The sequence below is a fragment of the Accipiter gentilis genome, chromosome 25 (assembly GCF_929443795.1).
Source record: "Accipiter gentilis chromosome 25, bAccGen1.1, whole genome shotgun sequence".
NCBI classification, from domain to species: Eukaryota; Metazoa; Chordata; class Aves; order Accipitriformes; family Accipitridae; genus Astur; species Astur gentilis.
Window position 1 is genome coordinate 15,103,756 of NC_064904.1, and position 27,733 is coordinate 15,131,488.

A 27,733-nucleotide genomic window follows, 5' to 3' on the forward strand; every position below is an offset into this window, starting at 1 on the left:
GTATGCAGATAGTATACACCATACAGGTGGCATGGTGAATCCTGTGGTCCCAGGAGCTGCTCAGCCTTGAATAATTTTAGGTGATAATGAGGTAAGTAACTCTTTTTGTCTGGGACAACACAAAACTTATCCATTCATCAGTGATGGGCCTGGATTGTCAAGTAGGTAAATTTACCCATTTTATTCACTGCAACACCTCTGTCTAAAGGAACTGCTTTTTGAATTAATGTATTCTCCTTCATGAACTTGTACACGCAGGGGAGCGTACCATCCTGAGCTACACCTTATTTGGGTTATTTTTGTCTTGTGTATTGTCTCAAGGCTCCTCGTAGCTGCCCCGCATGTCTGCTAGACAGGTGCTGCTCCAGTTACAAATTGCTGTAGCTCAGAGTCTAATCATCCCTTTCTATGCATGGAAACTCCTGTCTTGATGCTCACTCCCCCAAAAATCTATGAGGAAAATACATTAATTAAAGGCCTTCTCACTTTATATTGTTTTAGGAAACATTAACATACATTATATATATAAAAGAGAGCGAAGAGAACTTGACTTATTTTTCTTTGTCTGCTGCCAATCTGTTCCTGATCGTTTATCTAGTTACTCTTTATTCCATGTGGTTATCTAATAGATAAAATCCTTAATACACTCTTCATTTGCCTTGATTGGAGGTTTTTGTTTATATTGCCACAACAGCTGTGGCTCCTAACTGAGAGAAGATCTGAATGGAGAGGAAAGATGCAATCCACAGGTAACTACTTAATGCTGCTCCTGATGCTTATTTGGTATCCATAGTCCTTGTTCCCTTTTCCCCTCTTAGATCTGCATTTTGTGGACATTTCTGCAGACATGTACATGTATTATTCTAATCTCAGTCAGGGCTGTCTGCCAGGCAGAACATGTACATTAGCTCTTAGATATGACTGGGGCAGCACATCTTGAAGTTATTGAAGATAGTCATATACAGAACAGTTTTCTTCTGCAGAAACCTGGCGTGCTGTAATGTGACTAATGACAGGGTCTGCTGTAGTTTCTGGTAGATTTACCCCCAAAAAGGTGGGTGTCTGTTTTACTAGTTCACTTCCCCCAGATTTTATGGGGAGAAGACAGCCATAAGGATCTCTTGACCCCACTGATGTTCTCACAAGACTAACTTCTGCTGACAGCGTCTCCTCTGTCCTTCCTTGTTTTGAAAGTTTTTGCCATTCATTTGTGGAAAATAAGGGACCCTTTAGCAGTAGAGTCTCTATTGCTGTCTTGATAAAGGGGCAGGAGGACAGCTGCTAAAAATAAGAACTTTGGCAAGGGTCAGCTGTTTAGAGTAAAGGGACTTCCAGGATCAGAGCCTGGTACAGATGGTCTAGGGGCTATGCCAGGATGTGAGGGGAAAGTGGCCCTTATACGTGTGAACAACTAAGGTGCACTTCTATAGTATTTTGCTGTAAACCTTCATGTTCCTATCCCATTAGTACTGAGGATGGTAGGGAGCATGACGTTGCCCTTAAACAGTGTTTAAGGGTTACCACAGGCACAAATAGGATTGGATGGACACAGGTCCAACTTCATATAAGAGCTAATCATAAAAAAGTGCTGGCAGTAGGGATTTAAATCCCCTGTAGCTTGCAAAAGGATTTATCTGTTAAAACAAAAGGAATTTCAGATTAAAAGCAGCTGTGTTTGGACCTGCAACATAGTAATAAGAGGAGATGGTGAGGCTCAAGGAAAAGAACATAGAAACAATGTAGAAAAGCAAAATCTGATGCTGAGAAAAATTGCATTAGCATAAAGTAATTATGGGAATGGATGACTGAGTGGATAGTAATACTACCTTGGTTTGGTTCTGGCTGTGCTTGCAGAGAAGCTGTTGATAGCAAAGCGGGCAGGACTAGTTCAGCTGCATGTGTTGACAACAGTCGAATCTCCTCACTCAGACAAGAGATTTCAGAAGGTTGTGTAGACTTGGAGGTATTTTGGGGTCTAAAATGCAAGAATGAATAACATGAGGCTTTATCTAAGCAAATTTACAAGCATGTCAGCTTCCCTAGAGTAAATGAGGTTAATGCTGTGCAATTAATCAAGCATTTTGAAAGCAATCCCAATGTATAATTGAGAATTGGACCTTGCTGCATGTCTTCAAATTTATTTTTTTTTTAATATTAACTTGGTAAAATAAAGATATTGCCTTAAATGACTTCCAGTTAATTTGCTTTGTTTGAAAAGGAATGTAGTCACATAAAAAAATAAATCCCCCCTTGTCTGTGTTTATGCATCTGGTGTTTAAAAACAATGCCAAAGTAGTTTATTAATTATGTTGCCCCAAATATCTAAGATGGGAACATTGCTGGTTCAGAGCAAATGTGAATTGTTTCAGGTTTTCCTGCAACAAAGATATAAAAAGTTTGATTTAGCTTTTTAAAATCTCAGTATTTGCTTCCAGAATTACTGGTTAGTTCATCATTCATATTTCTGTGCTAAATGTGAGAATGCTTGGCTTCTAAAATGATTCAGTCATGTAAGAGCTTTAACTGCAGCGAACGACAAATTCAGAAGCTTGTTATGTCAGAAAGGAGGAGGAGGAACTTCTGTTTAGGTCTTGCCTTCACAGGGAAAGGAAACACTGATAGTATCTGTGTAATCTTGCACTGATGAGCGGGCATCACATTGCTTTGAAAAGATTCATATTTGAGATCTGATGACTAAGTGGTGGTGGGCACAGCTGCTTTAGAATCAGAGATAAAGGAAAGAAGGAAAACAAATCCAGAATTGCTATGTGAAAACCTTGTTGACATATAATGCTGTCAGAACATTTATAAAGAGCAGAAACCCTATTCAGTGTCAATCAGGTACGTGCTATATTAAATGAAATATTTATTATTTTAAATGTTGACAAAGCTCTGCAATTGATAGCCTCTGGATTTATGAACAATAACCTCTATAAGTGAAATGAGATAGTTAAATTATCAAGACTTTTGTTTTGGTTCCAGTGCACATTTGTTCTTAAAGTCTAAAAGTATATGCAGATTAAATGATCTTTCAACAGGTTTGTGTTTTAAAAATTCTTTGAGGATTCAGACAAAATTGTGGAAGTTTGCTGTATTTTAGGACTTTGGCTTAAGAATCTAATTAGAATAGGATTGCTGCACTAAAAGCAGAAGGAGTATTTTTGAACATACATTAGGGGTTTATGTTCTTGGAAAACTGCACAAATGAATATGCTAAGAAAAGGCAAAAGCCACTTCTTAGCATCAGAGTATTTTTTAGGACCTGATCCAAAGCAAATTGGAGTTATTGGAAGTTTCCTCATTGACTTGACTGGACTTTGGATCAGGCTTTTCAAATTCCAGTTCTCATACTGATAAATGTCTCAGGTTTAGTTCTTACAGTTTCTGTGTCTAAGTAGTTTTCCCATATTAAAGTTGGTGATAGAGGTTTACATTCTTTTAATGAGAACTTCAGTTTTGAAAAGGATCTTCCTAATTAGGCAACAAGATACAAGCCTGTTTCTTAAGTTTGCTTTTGTCAATGCTAAAAGGTGTATTTAACAATAACTAAGGATTGGACAGCATGTGCGTAAATCTTCATCAAACACATCAGAACCTCTGCCTGAACACTAGTAAAGACTTTTGGCTAGCAATTACAAGAATGATCTGGGCTTTTTATCTTGGAGGCTTTATAAGTGAAGTTTTATTAGAGAAAATAAATTTCAATCTGGAGAGAGGATGGAATAAACAGCAAATCATGCAATTCAGACCTTGGAATGGCTGGTCATACGGAGAATGATGCACAATTACCATTTATGTGCAGAGAAAGTTTTGATATGAGTTGCATGAGAAACCGCTTTTGAACATAAAGTCATTTAGCATTTGATTCTGATGTGCTGAGTATTACCAACAATCTGTTTCCTCATCCATATCCTTGAAATTCCTTGCTCATCTGTTGTCCCCACAAGAGGGGGAGAAATCTAAGACCAAAGTATGGTGCCTTTACTGAAGCAGTAAATACATTTGTATTTCTAATTTAAAGCTTTAGAACTTTTATTTGCTATTTCAGAACTTTATCAAAATTCCTCTTTATGTTTGTGAACAAAGTTTAAACATAGAATCACCCCTCTGTCACTATCATCCTTTTTGCTTTCCTTTCTTAACTTTCCTGTATCTTTTTAAATAAGATGTAACGTACATTTTGCAGACACAGTGACTGTAACGCAGTGTTAGAGGAAGACAGCTGTAGTGTCTCCATTCTCAGACTGGTAACTGTGTGTGTGTGTGTGTGTGTGTGTGAGTGAAGAGTTCACCTTCCTCGGACTTTTAAAGGAGAAATAACAATAAAAATCTTAGACCTGAAAGGATGGACTAAATCTGAGGTTGCTTTACAGTCAATCATCTCTTAAGTGCTGTAAATTATGAGAATCAGTTAATGGAGCTTCAAGTATTGCTGGAGAAAGTAGAATCACAAAAATTAGTTTATATCCCAGTGAATTTATTTGTTGGTAACCTGATAAACTTAAAATATCATAGGAAGAAAATACTCATAGTTTTGGAGATGATCTGAAAATGTTGCAATTGCAGAATTACCTTTAATAAGTCAGCCACTGTGAGTGTCTATGATGATATTCTGATAAGGAATAGATTCAAATGTATTAATTAAAACCACTATGAAGCCATCTTAATTTATGATCTCTTTAAATACACTTAGTTTCAGTTCTGGTTCTTGAATATCGACTTAAAGGTGCAAGTAGCAGAGAACTTACAGTGAAAAGGGATGGTCATCCAGGGGGCTGAATACATTTTTATATCCACTATGTTATTGTGCTCTTCTTCAGTTATCTGCAACATGCTTTTGCTAGCAGCAAGAAATATTCACGTAGAAGACTTTGCTGGTCTATTCCTCCAGAGACAGGAAATATGAAGCTCAGAGAACAGAAATCCCAGAATCATTTCTCGATTTCATTTTAATGTTAGGACATTCAAGTTTTTTTCTTGATTAATAAATTAGACAAATGGCCACCTGTGTGAATCAACAAGAAAATTCTGACTACTCAGTTGAGACAGGATTTTACCCACAGGTTAATGATGAGACAAATCTAGAACAGCTTTTTTTGTTACGGGACTAAACCGTATACACAAACCTTTGTTACCTGTGGATGATGTTAAACATATCTGATCTGGGATTTCATGTGACATTATAACTCTTTCATAGCTTGAAAGGCAAGAATAAGCAATACCTTGGTTTCTGTGTTATTTCAGTGAATTATTGATTGTGATGGAAAGTTATGGCATAATTATTAATTTATCAGGTAGTTGTAAACCTTTTAAGTCATCAGGATCAGATATCAATTAACTACATTGCAAAACCTTTTTTTAAAAGAAGTTAGAATAAAATTGCAGGGGCAAAAATATTTAGTCTTGAATTTTCTGTTAATGTGAAGATGCATAGCAAAATGAATACAAGTGAAATAGTATTTTATATAAATTCCAATAAGGAAACAAATTGACTTATAGCTAAAACCAGAAAAGCAGCTAAAACTGTACCGCATTTCATTCATATTCATACAGAGATTTCACTTCTATCCAATTATAGAAAAGGTTGTTTATTCAAGTTTTATGACTAAAAAGACAAAAGATTGCTTTGTGCAGTAAAACGTAAGGCAACCATGTATTAGGTAAGGCATCCATGTATTTATGAAGTGTGTCGTTTGGATACTGAGTAGAGCAAGATGCAAACTGGATGCTCCTTGCTCACATAGTCACACAAACGAAGTAAATCTCTCAGTGTCTCCCAAAGCACAGTTCAACTCCGCAGCTTTAGTGGCTGCCTGAGTGGCAGTGATGGAAAAGGCATCTTGCACGTGGTATGTTTTTCTTGGACAGACACAATAAGCTGTCTTGAAACCAGTGCTGACAAGTGCTCTTGGTTGAAGAGGCTTTGGGCTCGTTGCTTAATAAGACCACTAGTGAAACAGATTCTTGCTACACAAATTAATACTACAGCATAAATAATTTGCATAGTAAAGAGACTGTCTGGAAAAAACACAGTAAATAAGATTGTTTTATTTGGGGAAGGAGAGAGTGGAATAAGGGATATTGTACATGGGTCTGACAGGAAAAGGTGTCCGGCTTTTTCTCCACTCTTCAGGTCATGTAGATCTGAAAAAATTATTCCCTGACAGCATGTTTGCAAGGAAAGTTTTCTTATGCCAATGGCAACTATGGTTATCACCATTGCTTCTCAGACTCATAAAGCAAGAGGTCAGTTGAGGAGCCTGAGGCATGGCATGCTCAAGGGAACAGCCAATGCATCGTGTCTGCTTAGCCAGGAGAAATTAAATCCTGCATTCACTGACATACAGGCCAAACAGAAACTCCCACCCTACGTTTTGGAGCTGTGCAGGTCAGATCCTTGGGTGGTATAGCATGTGCTGCAGAAATAAATTCGTTCATGTCATTTTGGGATGTGTCCTGTTTGTCTACCCACCTATCTAATATGGTTGCCTCTAGATTGCCAGAGGGTCTAGGTTTTAGGGGTAGTTCTGACCTTACTCTATCGTCCATTGGCCAAAGGGCTCTTAATCCCATCACAGGTTTTTATGCCTAGTGATGGACAGCTGCTGCCAGGGAAAATCTCTCACCTTTGCTTTCCTCCGAAAGCAAGACAGACATTCTTTCCCTGAGAGAACAGAAAGTTTCAATTCCTATTGCCCGATTTACTTGTTTTTCTTCACATATTGACTTCCCCCCTCAGCCTGCTTTTCTCTCTCAAATTTCTGTCTGGCATGAGTGCATTGCTGCTGGCACGGCTCTGTGTGCCTGCTGTATATCCTTACAGACTTGCGTGGGGGAAGTGCTGTGAGAACAGGCAATAAATGCAGTGGTGTTTTCAGTCCCCAATTTATTTATTTCTAATACAGGAGACTCTGAATTGTTATAAGAGTAAACAGAAGGAACTTGACTTGGGTCAGAGAATCTCAGCCCCTGTGCCAGCTCATGTCTACACCATGCCAGTAACTAAGAGACAGTTATTCAGTAACTTTCCAAGTTGTGTAAAAGTCCTACTGGGCAAAATGAGGCTATTTATCCATATATATTTGCTCTTTTTGATGCCAGATGATTGAGCATGGCACTCTGTTTCTCAGCAGAGTCATACAAATTAAAGATGTCCCTCAGTACAGGCTTTTCTAATGACTAGAAAGTAATGGGGTGGAGGAAGGCTCCTATACACTCGTTCTAGGGCACTGTCATTAAGGGAGAAATGGTGATTGAAGGAATTAATTCCTCCTGGATCCAAGGAACTGCTGTATTCCCTGCTGTTGGCAAAGAGCTATGTTCTGATTATCAAACCAAGAATTAGCTTCTCAGAATTAACTTCCTAAGAATTAGCTTAATTAATTAGCGTGTGCTGAGAGACCCAAGTGTGTTTCAGAGATGCTGGATACATATGCACATCCCAGCTTCATGAAAATCTGAGTCCCGGGTGTAGGCCAGCCTGTACCACTCTTCCCTGCCCTTCCTTGCATCAGAGGGAGATGCTTTCATTTAGTGATAAAGTTCTTATTGGACAAGGGTTATATTCTGTGTACTGACTTCTGCCATGATACTGCTGTGGATTGAAGTGTGATTAAAAAGTCTTCTGATATATCCTTGTAATTGCTACTTGTGTAATAGTTTTAATAGATGTTTCTTTTCTAATGGAACATGCTAAAATTTTCACACTGAAATTCAAGGGGTTTTTTTTTTGATGGAATATGTACTGAGTGTCCACATTGAATTTGAAGTAATGACATGTAGAGTAAAGGAGATGAAGTCTCTCAGTTTGCATTTGTATTCTTGAGCAGGACTGTGGCATTCCATTTCTGGTTTCCGGATCCTTAAGTCTATGAAATGTATGTAAGAAATGCAAATCATAGAAAGCTTAAATCCATTCTGAGGTCTGATAACGTTTGAAGGAACTACAAATTGAAAGGCTAAAAACTGCTGTAGTCAATCTTAACTCTAGTTTGAATTAAGATCTGAAAATCTTTTCCAATTGCCTGCATACCTTCTAGTGAATTAATCCCATTGCAGTATATGCAAGACAGCTGTTTTCAGGTACTATGAAGTGTTAAATGCTGGTTTTCTTTGGACAAGACCCACAGCTCTTACCTTCTTGAGCAAAGTTGACAAGGTGGCCAGTGTCCAGGGTATTTAATGATCTTTTGATATGCTTCACTCTTTCCAGCACAGGTAAAATGGAATTTCCTCTGCTATGAATGCCTCTAGTAGCAGATGAACATAGTCATAAAAAAATTCTGCTGGGAAGGGATATCTGGAAAGCAACTAACCCAGCATCCTGCTCAAAGTGAGGTCAGGTTGCTCAGAGCCTTTTTCAGTCAAGTTTTTTTTATATCTCCAAAGACAGAGATTTCACAGCCTTTCTGGATATCCTGTTCCTGTACTTAATTCTCACTGTGGAGATTTTTTTCATATGTCCAACTGGAATTTCCCCTTGCACTGACTTATGACTGTAATCTCTTGTCCTGGCTTGTGCACTTCTTCTCAGAAGTCTGGCTTTGTTGTCTTTGTAACCTCACTTCAGAAAGTAGAAGACTGCAGTTAGACCATCCTGCAGTCTTGCGTTCCTCTGGTGGAACAAACCCAGTTCCCTTGGTGCCACCGTGTGTGTCATGCATCAAGCCCAGGAATATATTTATGAATGTTTAGAATAACCTAGAAGTTCACAGTGTCCTCAATAACACAAAGGCTAAGATAGGCCAAAGAGAGTGCTTGTTTTGCTTAAGCATTTTGAAGTATTCTTGCCCATGTGCTTTTAATCTGCAATATTTTCTTCAGAGGAGGTCCTGATCTCATTGAGAACAGGCCATTAATTTTGCAGGAATGAGTACAACATCTGAGGTCTGGACAGATAGCTTTATTTTCATTTTGCTTCCCCATCTGTCCCCTACTTGTTGCATCTAGTCCTTCTCAGGTAATAATAAACTTGTTTACTTATATGCCTTCTGTTGGCAGTATCTGGCACTGCTGTGTTTAATGAGTAATAAGTTTTTCACAAAACTTGAAGCACAAGTGCCATTTTATGCATCAAGAATGATTTTCCTTTAATGATTCGTTTTTGAGAAAATTATTCAGTTCATTGTTGTGGTGAGTTGTGTAAAGTTTAACTTGGCAGAATATTAATGGAATGCTTTGCAAGATGACTGAGGGCTTTAGGCTGTGGGGTAGTGGAATGCAGGCTTGCTGAATCACCTCTATTAAAATGAGAGAAAGAATGATTGCACTTTAGTTTAAGCCTAGCAGAGAAAAAGGTCGTCTTAATTCTCTATTCCAAAAAAGTCTTTGCTCAAAATATATGTCTTGCCTATAAAATTCTACGTATGTTGTAGTGTTATGTTGATGAAATGGTGCCTGAGAACATCCATCACTATTGCTTTTTGCAGACTGTTGCGTTTTTCTAGGAAAAGCTATTGTATTATGTTTCCAAGCAGGCTCTAAAGCATGGCAGGCTGCCCTCTCTACAAATTTTTTCCCCTTTCCAAAACTAAAAATAATAATTAAAAAAAGTTATTTATTTCATACAAAGCTTTTAAAAATATATTTGGTATAGATAATGTGCAATAACTGGCTTTTGAGTTTGTTCAAATAGGTCAGATGGCTTAATTATTTACCCATGTGTCTGTTTGACTATGACATCTAAACTAGTTGTTGTGCCTGATCTGGTGTGTCTTGCATGGTGACTCTCAAGATACATCGAGTTCAATATGTAGAGCTGTTTAAGGGCCAGAAACCTAATATTATTTTGTGGAGAACATTGATAACATCACATTTTTGTTCCTACATCCTCATGGACAGTGGTGTCATCCTCTGTGTACTGGAGCCAATGGAACATTTTCTCTTATGCCAGATGTGAACCCTGTCCTTAGTGACTTAGATTTGTGAATGGTAAGTGTTACTCAAGGAATTGGACAAAATGGCTGTTTACTTAATAATGGCATTTCGGTTGTTGAGTATCTTGCTAAGCTACGTTGACCTCAGTGGACTGAAATATTTGTGGTCTCCCAGAAGACTGTAGTATAAAAATAACAGATACCTGTTTTGTTTCTGTGTCTGCTACAGGTCTAGTGCAGTGCTGATAGATTAGATCTAAATAATGTACTTTAAAATTGAATCTTGCTTTAAAATCTTTCTTCAGAGAAGGAGGAGATGTTGGAATGGGAGTTCACTTTCTGTAGGAGTTTGTTTCTGTTTAACGAATGGTGCTTAAGATATGAGGATGTTATACCAGGATGGAAAAAAATTATTAGCCTGCTGCACTACTTATTGTAATCCTTGGCTTCAATGTGGTCGTGCTTCCTTCTGAGGTATTGGTGTTACTGGAGTTTGTTTTCTCTAGCCTTAAATCTTAAGATCCAGTTCCCTGAATCTGTGGTCCTTCTTTATCTTCACAGTCCAGCAGTCAGTTTTTAGGACCTTCTGAGCAATACTGGATAATTTCAGCAGCTTCACTTTATTTTTGAGGCCCTGAGCTTCCCATTCTAAATTCTCTAGGTATAAGGAAATGTGAAAAACGTGATGTCATGTAGATCCATAGTCTACTGTGGTTAAACTATTTCTGTGACCCAAGTTAATTATCTTAAGCCAACGCTGTTATTTTTTCACTATATTGCAGTCTGCTGAAGACCATGAGTACAGTTTTCTTTAGTGTCCTGGAACCCAGAGTCCCTTCTCTTGTAAATAAGTCATGAGCAGTCGTGTTTTTCAGGAAGGCTGTACTGACTTTACATGCTTGCATGGCTCCTCCCTCTAAAACAAACTTCACTCTTAACTTCTGTATATGTTCCTAAATACCATGTGTTGCCTTTTGGAGAGAATATATCCTTCTGCTAAATAGCCAGTTTTCCTGCATACTACTCTACTGGATTACCTGTCCAGAAAAACATGACTTAAAACTCAGCTGATTTCAGTTCATGAAACGGTGTAGTACCAGCTCTGTGTTGTCTCTGCTTCTACAGTGTACGTGCATATGGTTTTCAAATGTCTGAGGGAGACTACACAACCAGTTGCCTGCTGTAAAAACTATCAAAGTATTATACCAGAATGTCTCTAGCTGACTAGAACCGAGGTGGTGGTGTAATGCCCTTCAGGTCCCTCTCTCAGAAGGGTTTGGGGTTACCCTGCGCTGTATGCCCTTTGCAGGGAAGCAGAGGGATGCAGTTAGGGCAGTCAGCTCTTGCTGGACGTTCCAGATGCTTCTGCAGAGTGTCCATGCACACCTTGAATATGTGCAGCCTCTAAGCTTGCAAATAGTATACAGCTTTACCCACGCAGAAGCTTTAAATGCGTTTTGAATTCAGTGTGCTCACAGGGCCCATTTGTAGTAACCACTGAAAATAGTCTTAAGATAATGTCTTAGTTCCATCATTTGCTGGTTAAAAATTATTTGGGATACTTGCTCCATAATCTGGGAGTGAAAGTGCCTTTGAGATTTTCAGTGCTTTTTGCAGTGAAAATTGAATGATGCTTGGCTTCTCTTAGAGCAGATCATGAAGCATCTGGCTGGGGCAAATGAAGCGTGTAGATTGTGTGAGGAGTGAGTCAGATTCTCTTGCTTTGGGTGGATCGGAGTGCCAGTGCAACAACTGCTGGACATAAACAGCTGCTGAGATATCTCATTTTCCTGTTTCCCACAAAGGAAAAAACAGCAGCTGGGACAGAAGCGCCTGAGACGATTTAAGTGATTTCCTGGTTATTTCTACAGATATCTTCAGTTTCATCAACAGAGTGCAAAGTGAGAAGGACGGACCCTAAACTATCCATTTTATTAAAAAAGACTATTTCTTACATTTTTTTGTTAATGCTTCTACCCTCAGTCCTGGCCCTAGAGGAGAAAAATGTGTCAATGCCCCAAGATGGCATACTAAAAATGCTATCTGGCTGAGAATTTTGGGGGCAGGGAGGTTGCTGGTACTTCAGGAAACCTGTGTTTGAATCTTCCTCATCTTGCTTTATGGTCACGTGAGGTCAAAAAAGGTAAGAATATTTAGCATCAATACTATGGCCACTTCTTGAGTAGCAAAGCTTTGGTTGACTTCTTATTTATCCCATGATTTTTCATGTTAAGATCTTATTACCATCCGTAAAAATACACTACAATTTCAGTTCTGGGGGCTGGAACTTGCTATTTTGGAAACAAAATTGTTTTGGATTGCAAGCTGTAAGAGGACTGTGTGTCTGTCTTCAAAGCTGGAAGGAATTGCAGATGAAACTCCCAGTGAAGAATAAAAAAGAAGGTTTTTTTAAATGCTACTGTAAAAGTAATGCTTCCAGGACAGGGGTTTTGTCTTAGAAGGATGGTTTTGGTGGGCTTTTTTCTTTTCAGAATCCCACCCCCCACCCCCCCCCCCCCCTATACATAATGTGGTTATACCTAAATCTGGCAAAGAGTATTTACTATGGGCAAATTCAGGTCTCTGTTTTGATAGTTGATTCAGATGGGAGGAAGGATGGAGAGTAGTTGGGATGGGGATGGAGAGTGGCAGGAAATTATAAAACTTCTAGACCTTATGAAATTGCTCGAGTTCTGTGTTGTCAGCTTTGGAAATACCTGCATTTTGTGACTTCTACTTTCATAAAGGCTCTTTTCAGAGGTGCTGTATCCAGGGACCTCTCAGTGATGAAGTTGCTTTGCTTACTGACATCCATTACATGTCTTCCTCCTCTGTGGAGAGGGATGTGCAGTGGAGTTCTGGTTTTGGAAGGTAAAGGAGACGTGTGTGTGTGTGTGTGTTTGTGTGCTTTCAAAATACCTGCTGTTACATGTTTGTGTTGATAAAGGGAAGGCTGAAGTAGTACACTTTTAGCAGGAACAGGAGGTGGTGAGGTTTTATGAAGAGAATTGATTTCTCAGGGCACTCACTCCATAGTTGTGGGCAATAGGGTAATTTTGCCTCTGACATAAAGCAGTTTTACCCTGGTTGTAAGGAATTACTTTTGTTAAGATCCAAGTTGTCACCTGCATCTTTTTTTCAGACTTCAAGTGATTTATTTAGTTTTTTCCATTATTTTTTAAGGGAGTCTGAACTCAGCAAGTGTCTTAGCCTTTATTTTTAAGGAGGTTTGAGAATGCTTTCTTTTCCTTAAAGGTAGTAAATCTGTACACTGTCGGTTTAAGTGCATTTGGTATGAAATCTGTTTTAACAAGGTATTTTTATATTTTCTGTCTTACTGATTCCTTTTTTCTTTTCTAGAAAAGACTTAATACAGAACTTTCTTACTTTTTAATTCACCTTTTTTTTATACCTTACCATCTTAGGATGAATATTTAAACAACAGTCTTCAGTCTTGCTTCAAAATGTCCCTGTGTGCATCTTCTCACAAGGACTTTTCTCAGTTGCTGCCACTTCAGGATATTGGATGCAATAAAACAGAAATTAAAAACTCACCTGCTGGTATCATCTCTCCAGTTCCCTACAGCTGTAATCAGTCCACATTGACAGCAGAACACAGTCCAGTCTATGTTCCCTCATCTTACATGGAAAACAGACATGAATATTCTGCAATGGCATTCTGCAGTCCTGCAATGATGAGTTACAACATTACCAGCCATTTTGGTGATTCAGAGAGTGCATCTGTGAGGCAAGCATCAAGCCCCAATGCATTATGGTCTGCTCCTGGCCATGTCTCCCCCCTGACATTGCATTGTCAGTCATCACTTCTGTATGCAGAGCAGCCAAAGAGTCCGTGGTACGAAGCAAGACCGATGGAGCCAGTGCTACCTCTGACCAGGTCAGTACTACTCATTTCTTTAAAACTTTGCTGAAAATTATTTACAGTTTCTTAAGTTCTTTTAAGTCTTTTCTTTTTACATTTGACTTCTCTGTGTCAGTGTTTCTGAAAAACAAAGCAAAACCAAAAATCCTTCACCAAACACCAAAGCAGTCCTGGGTTTTGTGGGTTTTTTTTTAGTGGAAGTGCTGAAATAGGATTTCTTTTTCAATAGCTCATTAGAGAGCTATACACTGACACAAAGCACTACAAATGTCTTCAATGTGGAAACTGTTTACTGTATAAACAAAAAGTTGAAGACTGCTAGGTACTACTCTGCGTAATAAAAATGAATTTTGCTCTGGCAAATTTAAGTCCTTTTGAGTGAAAGAAGTAAAGGTTCATTCTTTTTTCTTTTTTATACAATGTTGTTTGAATTCCATTTTATCTCGCCGTTTTGTTTTGTTTTGGTTTTTTTTACTCCATCTAATAGCTGTGAAGGCTTTTCATGAACTTAGAATCCAAGGGAGATGTTATCTTTGTTTTTTGGTTTTAGTATTAACAGTCATGCAGCAGCATGCATCATGTTCAAAAGGGTGCTGCTACTGAAAAAGTCTGACGTTGCCGTTGCTGTTCTCAATTGACTTTATGAAGGCGCTGTGAACAGCAGATACACAGGCTAAATTTTCAGCTGTAAAGAAACTGTATTTGCAAAAACATGTTCCCATTCTGCACATTTACTCATATTACAAACCATAAGCAGTGTGTAGATCATCACTTGATGAAATTACTCCATTCACAGGCACAACAGCTGTTGGATGGATAAAAGCTCAGGGTGTTGCAGGTGCTGTTCCCATTTTAGCAGCTGTATGTTTATTTACAGGGCTCCTTATCTAACTTCAGCAGTCATTGTCAGTATGAAAAGTAGTGTGTCCTGGCAACAGTTTTAGTTCAATTGTTAATAAAGGATTTGTGCTGGTTTTGAGACTACCCACATTCCTTCTGCAATGGGTGGGCCTTATGTTGACTGCACAGGGCTAAGGCGTGAGATCTAGGTCTACTTCAGACTTGTAGGCTGCACAGATCATCAGCCCGGCCACCTGATTAGTCTCTAATTGGAGTCAGCAGAAAGTAGCAGGCAGTTCTGGAGTGCAAATCTATGTTAAGTGTAGGTGTGTCGGTTGCATTGGAAGAGGCCGTGTGGGTAGCACTTTTGTAGAGTAGAAGGCCCCAAGGAGGTCTAATGCGGATAGGGTTAACATCCACACTCTTCCTGCTTTGGTTAATGTCTCAAAACTTGGACAGCCCTGGGAAGGCTGCCGTAGGTTAGTGTTTGAAGCTGTCCTGATGATGGGACAGCAGCTGGAATAAGCCAAAAGCAAGAGCACCCCATCTGATGCTCCTCAGTGTGCTCTCTACGTAGACAGAAGGGAAGCCAAACCTGCTACACCAAAGTTTAAGTAAATATGTCTTCTGCCATTTGTATAGATTCCTATGGACTATTGCTCTTGTAGCTGATGATGACCTAACTTAAAGAGGAGAAAATAATGAAATCTGGAGCCTAAATTTATGGATAACCTTTATTGTTCAGCAGCAAGTAACTATTGTGTTGCTTGGTAGCTGGACCTCAGTGGTTCATTTGGCTCAGTATGATGCATTGTAACCCCCCATTTGTGTACAGAAGTTGTAAAAAAGGAAAAAACTAATTTGATATGGAAACACAAAAAACAAGAGCTGTAATTCCCTTATTGTGGATATCTGTCCTGAAATAAAGCTGTGATGAAAAAAAAAAGCCCTGTGTTTCCTTTTGCTTTATCCTTTGGTGAGATCTTAAATTAATGCCGTGAACATTATATTTATTGCCATGGGAACAATGACTGTGACACTACAGATTCATAGATTATACCTTGAAGGAAGAGTTCTTGGGACTGAAACTTAAAGGAACAGCTCTGGGGGAAGGGAGAGACTAATGCTGTAAAGTGTAAGTAATTTTAAACAGCGTTGTAATTTGAGAAAAGGGATTTTGATTGAAAGATGATTAAGAAAGCATTACTACATATTTAGGCCTGTTACATAGTTTATCTTACCTTTCAATAGGAAGGAAGAGTCTCACCATGAGAGGACACTATCTTCCCTGGGTGTAAATTTCCATTAACAATAGCTAAACTAACGTGGTCTACATTAGTTTAGAGCTAAAGCTGATCACTGTGTAATTTGGATCTCTTTGTAGATCAGCTTAAAATAAGGAACCTGGATTCTTGGTGTTCCCTTTCCTTACAAATAGGTTCATTATATGAATACAGAAGGAATTTATTTAACTTTGCTAAATGCAAATGTGATGCAGTGTAGTGATACTTTGCACCACTAGTACAACAAAAATGAATTGTATTCCATGTAAAAATAGATGTGAATTTTTAGAGTTCCATTTTTTTTGTACAAAATGGCAATAATTTGGTGATAAAGACTGCTATATTTATTTGCATTATATGTCCTGTACCTAGTGAAGACAATAGAAATAGTCTCATAAATTTCATTGGTGCAGGATCACTCAATTTCTATTACAATGATATGAAGAGAAAAGGAATGTGGCAGTGTAATTATATTGTATTTAAAAGTAGTCTGAAATTTATTTCTGTCTCCATCCTCTAAATAAAAGGATTTTAATTAAAGCAACAAAAGGTTTATTTTCAAAATTATCAGATACATTACTTTCTAAAAAGTATTAGGAAACTTTAATGAAGATGCCAGAGTGATGTTTCTGGAACTTAATTTGTTCTTCCTAGTATTTTCCTTGTGATTCTGACTAATTGGAGGTAGAGCATGTAAGCAAAGGCTTTTGGGTACACAGGCTAGCAATACTTGCTTAATTAGAAATTATTTAGTAACATTGTCTTGTTCACTGTGTGCTAATATCATTGCTTAAACTCTGCTCTGAAGCCATAATTATTTGTGTTATTCTCCTACACTTTTTAATTGTGCTCATTCTGTAAAGCACTTATACATATCTTGAAGCCTCTTTGAGGTGATGGGTTGGCATCTCCATTTTATGACGGAATAGTTACAGAGATTAAGCAAAAATATCTCTCAATTTTAAGATACCTATGACATGGTTTTCAGCACATTAATCAATGTTTGGAGCATACCAGAACATGTGCTTTGGAGATATAAATATTGACAGTTTTGTGGCATTAACAATTCCAGAAGTTATAGCGGAGGGAGTCTCTAAAAAATGAGCAAGATAAAGATTGAAAAGTATTCTTCAGCTGATTTTTGCCCATCATCTTGCACACATTCTGGGACAGAAAGGAAGACCCTTCATCCTACAGCTTAGGGTTGTATGAGATTGAATTATCTCCAGGCACTGAAGGAGCCAGTGGCCTATGGGAGGGAAGCATTAGAAGAAATTATAAAATCTGGACTATTAATTTTTGACTTAATGGATTTTTCTTATTTTCTCAGGTTTTTTTTTTTCTCTCTTTCTTTTTATAATGTACAATAGTTTAGATTTTAAAAAAACCTGACAGAAAACAAATGCAATGAACAAATCTTGCTACTTTCTAGGTCAAATCCTTGACACACTTTTTCATTTTTAATAAAAAGTTGAATTCAGGTTCAAGTTTTCCAGGTGTGGCATATGCATTAAACACTTGCTGTGGCAAAGCTAGGAGTAACTAGGAGACACGATAGATACTGAATAACCTGAATAGTCTTGCTAATTCCTTCTCCTTTAGGGTAACCATCTTGTCACTGTTGACGACTAGTAGGAAACCACCGACTTGTTACCTCTTAATTATTTTTGTGGAATCATAATATCTCTATATAGCAACCATGACCATAAAATAGGGAGGAGTATTAAGAGATGTAAAGCCGTAAATCTTGTCCGTGTGGTTCCTTGGTAGCAGCCAGGGTACGTGCCCCATTTTCTTGCATCGTTTGGTGCAGGAGCTTTGTGGGCATCTAGCCAGCTACCGCCAGTTCTTCTGGAGGACCTGGCAGCTCATTCATCGGCTGACCATACTGGAGCGCACCAGTCCCAAGAGCCCTGGGAGGTGGTCTCTAACCATGTGTGGGGCTACCCCGCTCCGGTTTGTTGTTTGTGTGGATAAGTTGTCTGATCACAAGGTTCTCAGGGTAAGGAATGTGTACCTCAAAGCTCTCGATGATTTCCTAGTCCTGTTGTCCTTACAGACAACAGTAACAAAATGATTGGGCTTGAACCTCCTGCTGCACTGCTGCAGCTATCACAGACGAGCAGACTTGATGCCTATTCGACCTGCGGGAGGAATTCTTTCCAGATTGTTGCTTTGTGTGCCAGCTGCTTGCCACAGTCTGCAGAAGTCACGCAGCTTGCATGTATGCAGGGTGACTGTTGTTAAACTTCTAAGCAGGGAAAGAAAAAGTGGCTTTTTTAAAACACTTGTCATGACTGGAAGGTAAAAAACAACACTCTTCAGTGAGATGTTACGATGTGTGCTTTTACTTTATTTTCATCCATAGTATCTTGGTGCTTTAACGAGGGCAATAAACATCGCTCTCTACAGCATATCAATCAGTCATCAAGATGCTATCTAGCTGATTTTGATTCTCTTCTGACTCTCACAATTGGATCATGATTCCCAAGTAGAGCTTAAAAATATACCTCTTCTGCTAATATGAAACGCCAAACTACTTTTTCTTCCAAATACAAGGGAACAGGAGGGAATAGCAATGCTTTTTCCTCCTTGTGTTAGCAGCATATTAGGTGTGTGTGATCCCCTTTATTCTAGGGGAGAGTTCTCCCACACTGGTCTTCCCAGTGTGCCAGAAGGGGAAATAACTTAATGATTCAGTAATCCATTAATGGATAGATGTTTAACAAGCCTGGTCTTTGATTACACACACCTAAACACCCTTATTTCCTGCAATATCTGAATGAATTAACATTTTTTAAAAGCTTGCTGTAACTGTTGAACAATAAACACCTTAATTTTTCTGGTTTTGAATTTGCTCAGAGAACCACCTTTTTTCCTTTCCAGACTTTCTACTAGGAAATTGAAGCATGTTCTCCTCAAATACTTATAAACTTGGTGATTTTTAGTTGGCATGTGTTTGTCCTTCGCTCCTGTCATGAAACCAGCACAAAGTCTACTTTTAATATGTTAGCTAAAGCCTCTTTGACAGCACTTTCAGTGTGTTTCTACTGTTCTGTTTAAACTTACTCTTGTTGGTGAACAGGTTTCTTCTGCCCTGGCAATGTGCCCTTGTTCTTTAGAAGTCATAAACTCTACTAACTGCTGTCTCATCCCAAGTGATATTTCTTCTCCTCCCTAATCCTGCTGGAAGGTGGGATGAGGAAAATTCTACAGTTTCTAACTTTTCTGTCTCTGTGCTTAAGTTTATACCTGTAAGTTGACTATGCAGCTTTCCTTTTGTCAAACTGCTGCTGAGACTTTGCACATGACACTATTTTCTGTCTAGAAATCGTATTGGCCATGAAGATAAGACATGCTAAAACCACCAGGCAAATGGGGTCCAGAGAAAAAGTACACAATGAATGTGCTTCCTATACCTAAAAAACCCTTTACTGATAACCTAAGTTCCTTTCCTCTTGCTGTTTGTTTACAGGATCTTGGTGTCAGGAATTGGCTGTTCTTTCATGTTTTTAACCTGTTCTAATTTTAATCCAGTCACTAAGAATAGTTCTAGTAGGTTGAAACTATTTGCAGCGCTTCAGGAATGCATATATATTACTAATTTCTATGGAGCAATAATTTTTTTTATGCGTGAAAGTATTTTATTAATTGTGTTTCTCCATTCTTCTTGTATTCAGGCTTCCTTTTATTTAGCATTCGGGTGATCAACATAGGTTGTCACCTCGAATAAAAAACTTTGTCTAACATTGTGAGTTGATCTTGTAGGTTGAGACTCACATCTCAAGATATTTGTCTCCAGCATCCCATTGAATGAATAAAGCCTCGTTTAAAGGATTAAATACTTGAGACTACATGTGTATTGCTCTGTCTAGAATTTTGCCTTGCTAGCAGTCCAAAGCAACTGCAGCTTTGTTCGTGGTAGTGTTTATCATGTCAGTCTGAACTGTCTGAGTTTGCATTTTCCTTGCAAAGCTTCCCAAAGACAAAGTCCAATTGGTTCACAAATTCCTGGACTTGTACATTTCCAAGAATTCTTCAAGATCCATCAGCATTCCATATGATTTTCCCAGAGTTCATGTGAATGACACATCAGCAGTCCAGTTTTATGCCTTTGAGTATTTTAAAACTTTATAGTCTGTCATCATTGAAAGCTCTGGGATCAGACTATATGCTTTAAATAACCTTATCAGAAAAAGGCTGAAACAGTTTTTCACACTATCCTGTGTTCAGTAATAAGAAGACTCTATAGAGAGAGAATAGAAGACAATGGAAAATAATGAAACTATTTGCAATGTAGATTAATTTTTTCCTCTTTATAACAGATATTTTTCTTTTCTATCAGAGAACCGTTAAAAAGAAAAACTAATGGCAATGACTGTACGAGCCCAATTGCAAATAATCCTGGCTCAAAAAGGGATGCTCACTTCTGTGCAGTCTGCAGTGACTATGCTTCCGGATACCACTATGGGGTCTGGTCATGTGAAGGCTGCAAAGCATTCTTTAAGAGAAGTATTCAAGGTAGGAGAATCAGCTTTTGGTAACTTAAATAAGTTGTTTCATGTGATCAGGAGCTGCAGTGGTTGATCTAGTAATGAGTTGATCTAAAATCCTGGTGTATGGTGCTGCATGCTGAAAATAGAGCAACACATGATTTGACTACTTTATCTTTTGGCTCTTATGTTATCAAGATCTGGAAACATTACAAACTGAGCAATTGATTTCTTTAGAGAAGGGGTGGAATACATCGCACGGGAAGGCCCTGCAGCAACGGCCTCAGTGGGATGACACTGCAGACCCGTGAATCTGATTGCAGTTCGTGTCCCAAAGTAGACAGTAATTGTGAATTTGTTATAATAGACACAGTTAGGGTAGGTAACTGGAGACTTTGCTTGCCAGGAACTGTTCTGGACAAGAGCATATTGCCTGGAGCTGTTGAGTCCTACACAGTATGTAGGATATAAAAATGTGTGTAGCAAGTATTGGGTACAAACCTGATTATTTTTATTTCTCAGCCGTCCACCCCCTAGAGCCTACATTGCAATATTTCTTTTTCTGCCAGATCTCCCTATCTAAGCTTTCCACTTTGGTGTTTAAAGTCTTAAATATTTGGTATTTAGTTCAAATTTGCTGAGTGGCTGCAATATGAAGTAAATGTAGGTCTTTATCTTTGTTACCACAGCCTACGGGCAGTGACTTATGCACCATATTGCAGCTTTGGACCACTTAATTTCTTTAACCTTGGCTCTAGTTGTGATGTTCTTTGGCCTCTGGGGCCTTTTGGTGGAAGCTTAATTGGATTGACATTGGATACTACGTATACATACTAACGCAGAAAATCCTGTCATTTTTCAGTTTGTAATGTTCCCTTCCTGTTCGGCACACAAAGCCTTTAGCAATCTTGAGATATTTTCTTTTGGATCAATATGGCAGAGTTGGCGTCACCACTAGAATAAAATTTAATTCAAAACTTGTTTGCCCTTTCAATTTATTGTGCAAGTTCTGCATGGGTGAATAACAATTTCTATAAATTGGTGCAACTTCTTTTGATTTTTCTAAAATAATTGAAGAGACCTTTGTCTCCAGTTTGTCACAAATGGAGACTGAATTTGATCTCAAAGTGTTTTCTGTCAGGAAAATTATTTGCCTGCTCTGCATTGCTCACATGTGCTTTGGCCACAAACAAGTTACCCATTGTGGCCTTTTGTACACCTTAATGTATCCTGTCAGGTAACATTTGTATGTAATTCAAATAAGTGAAAGTAAGTTCTTGGCATAAAACACTACCAAGCACTCAGTTGCAACTGTTGTTATGAAGGATATTGCTTATAAAAATAAAAAAACCTTCTGGGTCTACCATAGACCAAAATGTTGGGCTAATGCCTGATTAAAATTAGATGGTATGACTGAGTGTGTGGTCTCCTCTGCTTGTCCAAGTTTGTAGTTTAGTGTATTTGTCCCACATCTCTGAACATCTGCCGGCAAGCTGCATTATCCCAAGGCCACAGGAGTTTTAAACCATTTCATACTCCTGTGTGCTTGGGTTATAGTGCAACAGAGAGCTTCCTCCTCCTTTCCCCCCATGTTGTGTGAAGAGTGATAAACAGTAATTTGTTTTTCAGTCATATCTGCCAGTAGGAAACAGGACAAACTGTAATCTGATCTCTTCTTTTTAAAATTGTCGGTTCAAAAATTCAAGGTTAAAATTATTTTAATTTTGCAAGGAAATAGTCACAATGGTTCAGTTAAATAATTACTCTTGGGGACATGAACTCTCGGACTTGCATCAAGTAAAAAAAACGTCTAGTAGCTGTATCTTTTCCTGATCTATTCTTAAAGTTTAAAAAAATAACTTAACGTCTTTTCTCTCAGGTTGTTTTTTAAGAAATGTAAATGAGTGAATATTTTTTGCATCATTTGGTAACTACTGCAAGAGAGATTTCCAGTATTTGGCAAGAGATTATTTGACTGAGCATGCTCAAATCCAATTTACAGTAATAAAAGTTTGGACCAGATTATTGATTAATGAAATACAATAATGTAAAGGGGTTTGAGTGGGAGCGAGGTGAGGTGGAAGAGAAGACAACAGAAAAGGCTGTAGGGAAACTGGTGAAAATAAGAGATACATTTGTCCACAATATCTAAAAGTTATACCTTCTGCTCGTGCTTTTTCTTGTACTATACAACATGCGTTATTTTATACTAGTCGTCTTTCTCTCTTGGGCTGCTTTTTTTTATTAACTTTGGTCCAGGGTCAATCCTCCAAAGACTTCTTCATTCCTGGAACTCTCCACGTCAGAGAGTTCAGTAAATAGAGCTGTAGTTTACTTAAATCTTTGCAGGACTGAAGCTGTGTGCACTGCTGTTTTCAACTCTGCCAAGGGAAAAAAAACCCAAACCTATCTGTTATCTGTGGAGTCCCAATATACAGTAAGAAGTTGGATGTTGGGAGCAAATTTCCACAAAATCATATGTCACATTTTCAAAAATGAGTTGGTATTAGAAGGTGCTTGGTTATCTAACAGCCATCAGTAAAAGCCGGTCTATGTGTGTTTACTTTTTGAGGCCACAGATTGATGTTTTCAGTATAGGATAAATATGCATTTTTGCATCAGTTAAATTAATGGAGCTTAGATATAAGAATGAAAAAGTTGACATGCTTAAAATCAAGAAGGTCCTGATTTGGGAAATGACCAAAAGAGACTGTTGGAGATGTTATTTTTTCTCTTCTTACTCTGCTGCAGGACATAACGATTACATCTGCCCAGCTACCAATCAATGCACGATAGACAAAAACAGGCGCAAAAGCTGCCAAGCATGCCGGCTACGGAAATGTTATGAAGTGGGAATGATGAAATGTGGTGAGTTTTGCATGTCTGTGTTGTTTGCTTGGGTTTTGCTGGCTTTTTTGTTTTCCCCGTCAGTCAATACTTTTTTTCTTTTTTTCTTTTTTTCTTGGAATCCTAAAAAGGCACAACAGGCAGTTAGAGCAAGGTTTAAGCTGGTTTTATAGGAAGGCATGTACTGATTCTTGAAGCAGAAGAAAACCTGTGGGAAGGGGTAAGGTGTAGGTTAAGCACAGGAAAACCATAGTACCTCTGCAGAGTTCTGTGAAGGCAGTTTACTTGCATGCTGTCTTGTGCAGAATGGGAACCCAAGACCTGCTGCTGCCTAAGCCTCAAACGGAACTGAAATCCCTTCTAATGTGGGGTAAATGAGCCTGTACTGTGCTCTGCTGGTTGAATGTAATGCAAGAACAGCAGTGCCATATCAGAGCAGTAGTTAATTAACCCAGTATCCTGCCTCCAACAGTGGCAAGAGTGAATGCCTCGGGAGGAGTGTAAGAATGAGCCTAGCATCTAAGTGAAACTACTGCTGACAACTCTCAGCTTCCAAAAATTAGCTGCTGGGGACTTCTGGTCTAGAAGAGGTTCTTGTATGTAATAGGTCTTAATGTATTAATAGAATGACAACTTTTCCATTGTCCCTCTTTTTAATCCTGTAAGAACCAGCTCTCTGGTTACCAGGCTTTTTTGTGCGGCAGCGAGGGGAAAGCAATGGGCAGGCTGTTGGTTTTTTTAACAGGCTATTCTCAGATGATGCCCCCATCAAAAGAAGTAGCGAACAACCACTGTTTGGCACTGTGCCACTCAGAATTATCCAGCCTTTTCTCTTACTCCTATCTCATACTTACGGTGATGTGACTTCAATGTAGTTGTACATTTATAGATGATAATTTAAAGGTTACTTTTAAGAAGAAAATAACTTGAAAGATATTTTAATATCTAATGTACTTTCACAGTCAAGGTTTGTTGTTGTTTGTTATAGATTTCCCATTGTACATGATAGAAATAGGCTGGGAAAACATCAAATAGTAACACTGGGGTGGAAAGGAGAAGGTCACTGTGCTTGGTCCTCTGTGATTTGCAGGCATGCATCTCACCTCATCCCATTTAATGTAGATACCTATTTCTATTTCAAGACTAGGCAGTGTTTTCATCCTTCCACTGCTTTGATCTGAAGGCTGTTTGCCTGTTTCATTAGGAACATTCTTTAGAATTCCAGCCTGCATTTATTGCTGGACAATTAATGCCCATTTGTTCTTGTGGCAACATTGTCTTGCAGCTTAGAGGCTCCTCTTTTCTTTATTGTTAATGGTCTGGTTGTATTTATGGACTACACCATATCCCTTCACAACCTGTGCTTTATTAGGCTCAGTAAACCAAGAAATCTCCTCCTCTTGCCAAATAGGAGAGTAGACAGAATCTGAAAGTCATCAGGGTAGCTTGTCCCTCGATCTGCTGCAGGCAGAAATAATCCATTTTGCACTTGGATGACCAGAATCGTGCACAGTATTCCTGTGAACTCTCCTCACGGTAGTAGCATTAATACATACCTGTTTCTGTGGAAGCTTTTCTCTGCATACAATCCAGGATCCTATTTGCCTTTTTCATGCTTGCATACGCTGGCAGTTCATAATCATTCAATGATCTGTTATGATTGCAGCCTCCCTGTACATTTCTAGTTTATAACTCCCAGCTTAGAGCTACAATTTCAACTGTTCCTTGTATTATTTCTGTATTCCTGAAGTACATTTAGTTTCTGTTGCTCAGGTGAACTAGTTCTTTCTATATGGAAGTCCTATCTTCCTCTGCACTGATGATGCATCTCAACTTTTTTGGTATTTTTCATTAAAATGGTCTTGGCTACCTTTGCTGTCTGGCTTCCAGAAAGGAAAGCCTAATGCTGCAAAAGAGACTCCTTTTGAAACCTTTCTTTCTGAATGGTGTCACCGTCTTTTGTTCGTCTTTATGACTGAAAATTTTACTCAAATTTTTTCCAACAGGAGTTTTATCAAGCCCGAATTCTGGAGTTGGAGAGTTTTTTGTAAAGATTGATTCCACTATGATATTATAACATAGTCCTCCACAATGCTTTCTTTAAATTAATACTATTATTCTAATTGTCCAGGAAGTCCTGGTTTGTGACCTCATAGGCACTATGGTATTACAAGTAATAAATCATAATATGTACTTATGTCTTAGCCTGTGTTCCTTTTTAATATTGTCATATATTTGTAAACATATTTTCCTACAATAATGAATGTTTATAGGATACTAATGACTGTGCCAGGCCAAAAATGACAGTTTGAAACTATAATAGGAAAATAACAGGAATAGCATTTTTTAAAAATTAGTTTTTTAAATAGTAGCAGTGAAATTTGAGACTCTTGAGAATTTAATTTGAGAGTCTTAACAATTTAATTTTAGAAAAAGGAATATGAAAATTACTCAGAATTATCTGAGTTGCCTGATGAGTTAAGTGGCAGCTGTGAGTAATGCTGATGCATGGACACGTGGTGACAGACATTTAAACCAGACAAATTTTAAGACTGTATTTCTTGCATGAAGTGTAAATGCCATTTCCTGCAGACCAGAGTGATTATCTGCCAAGTTTTTTCTTGTTAGAGCCATGCTTTAATACAGGTTTTTTTATTGTAGAAAGCCATAAAAGAGTATGTTTTCTTTTTAATGAAGGCTTTTCCTCATCTCTGCTCCTTTCCCAGGTCACTTAGTGAATGCATTGGTTCACATCTGCTAAAACCCTGGATAGGACAGAATGGTTTGTAAGTGCATTTTTGCTCAGTGGAGACTTGTTCAGCAGAAGTGATAAAAGAACCTCAATTACCTCTTTGTAGTTTATGAAAGCTCTCCATAAAAACTCTGTGCTGTTTGCATCAAATCTTTAAATCTGTATTTTTGCATATTATCAATAGACACCTTGAGAAAAAATATACATATATGTGTGAGGGTGTATATAGCATATGTTTCGGTGTGTAAATGTGATTAGGCAGCAGATGCCATCTTTAAAACAGGAGGAAAAGTGTTGCTTCCTGGCCTGAAACTCTTTTGGATGTCATTGCATTCATAAACGTTGAGAAGTCAACCCAACAAGCCATGGGTATTTCATTGGATGCTAGCTTGAGGGTGCTTTGTATTAAGGTGATAATGGATTTTCTTACAAAATATAGTATCATTGCCAAAAGCACAATGAGGGTCTTAGACACTGCATCTGCACGTTTCTCTGTAGGAAGTCTGTGTTGCCTACTGTTCCAATCAAGAAAGCTACTGCTAAATTTTGGCACTAGGACTACTAGCAATGGTAGAAAAATAATTGCAAAGCACTGCCACCAAGAATAAGGAAAACAGAAATACTGCAGTAAACTCCACCCAGCAAACTCAATAAAACAGATCAGGATAAAATTGGTCTTTTCTTGAAGATTTCTGGTGTTTACCTGGGGAGCTGAAATGGACTGGGCTGTTTGCCAAAGGCAGTAAAGAAGAGGGGAGTTGCTTCATCACTTCGCTATAGCCACCCTGGGAACACTTGTGCTTGTGCTTTTCTTTTTTGCTTCCTGAGGCTCAAATAGACCTTCTTCCACTAGGAGTTTTCAGTTTCCCTGTTGGACTAGACTTACCGTTTATTCCCCCGCTCTGCCCCACTCCTCTATCTTTTTCCCCATGTGCTAGTTCTCAATGTGTTGAAAATGTTCCAAAGATAAAGCCCCTTTCTGCCCAAAGTGAGGAGGCTGAGGGCCCGTACCAAAAAGTGATGGAGAGATACTGCCCTTGAATACTGGCATCATTCCACAAGTTAGCAGAAAGAAAAACAGACTTCTCCGTGGGCTGATACGGTTCAGGATTTGGCACTCTCTTTCTCCTGTGTGTGGCTGCTGTGTGCAGTTTCTGGATAGCACTTTGAAATACTGTAATTTACTTTTCATGCAGAAAGTAGGGAAAAAAGTTTCATGGCATTCTCTGGACATCAGATGTATTAATTGTATTTTAGCGATTGTAAAAATTACTGTAATTTCAGCTGATATTCTCATGTGTGGGAGACGGCAGCTGCTTTGTCAGTAGGTCTGCTCTGTGAATACAGGTGTACTCGCCAGAACATTTGCATTTACTTTCAAAGGTGACTGGAGTGATAATGATTTACTAATGTATACTTGAGCGAGTTTTAAGCTGAAACACTTACAAAAACCGATTATAATAATTTCAGTGGTAGAATCTGCAGTCACTGCTGAACTGGTTAGTTACATAAGCAGTTGCCAGGGTCCCAAATCAATATAAGGAGCAACGTGCCATATAACTGCCCACCATATCAGATGGCAGAGGCATTTGTGATCTTCAAAGAATTTGTAAAGAAAGCAGGAGTTGCTTTAAAAATAATGTGTTTCACTGCCAATAATGCTTGTTGTGGCTTGTTCACGGGTGAGTGAACAACAGGCTTGTTTTAATGACTTTTTTTCAATGTGTCTTATTTCTTACATTCTTGTGATCGTCTACCCA

General features: G+C 38.4%; 2 protein-coding genes across 6 annotated transcripts in view; one reads left to right on the forward strand and one right to left on the reverse strand.

Annotated features, from left to right (window-relative positions):
- Positions 1–27,733, reverse strand: part of MTHFD1 (methylenetetrahydrofolate dehydrogenase, cyclohydrolase and formyltetrahydrofolate synthetase 1) — a 127,468-nt gene that overhangs the window by 86,835 nt on the left and 12,900 nt on the right. The window lies entirely within an intron of this gene.
- The window catches only part of ESR2 (estrogen receptor 2), a 36,587-nt gene continuing 18,566 nt past the window's right edge, over positions 9,713–27,733 (forward strand). The window contains exons 1-5 of one of the 5 annotated variants that reach the window (XM_049828836.1): positions 9,713–9,930; positions 11,747–12,018; positions 13,301–13,773; positions 20,227–20,402; positions 23,126–23,242. In XM_049828836.1, the coding sequence (XP_049684793.1) occupies positions 13,340–13,773; positions 20,227–20,402; positions 23,126–23,242 (727 nt within the window). In that variant the 5' untranslated portion in view covers positions 9,713–9,930; positions 11,747–12,018; positions 13,301–13,339. Of the gene's footprint in view, positions 9,931–11,141; positions 12,019–13,300; positions 13,774–20,226; positions 20,403–23,125; positions 23,243–27,733 lie in introns of those variants that run through there. The other 4 variants (XM_049828837.1, XM_049828834.1, XM_049828835.1 and 1 more) reach the window with 4 other exon arrangements.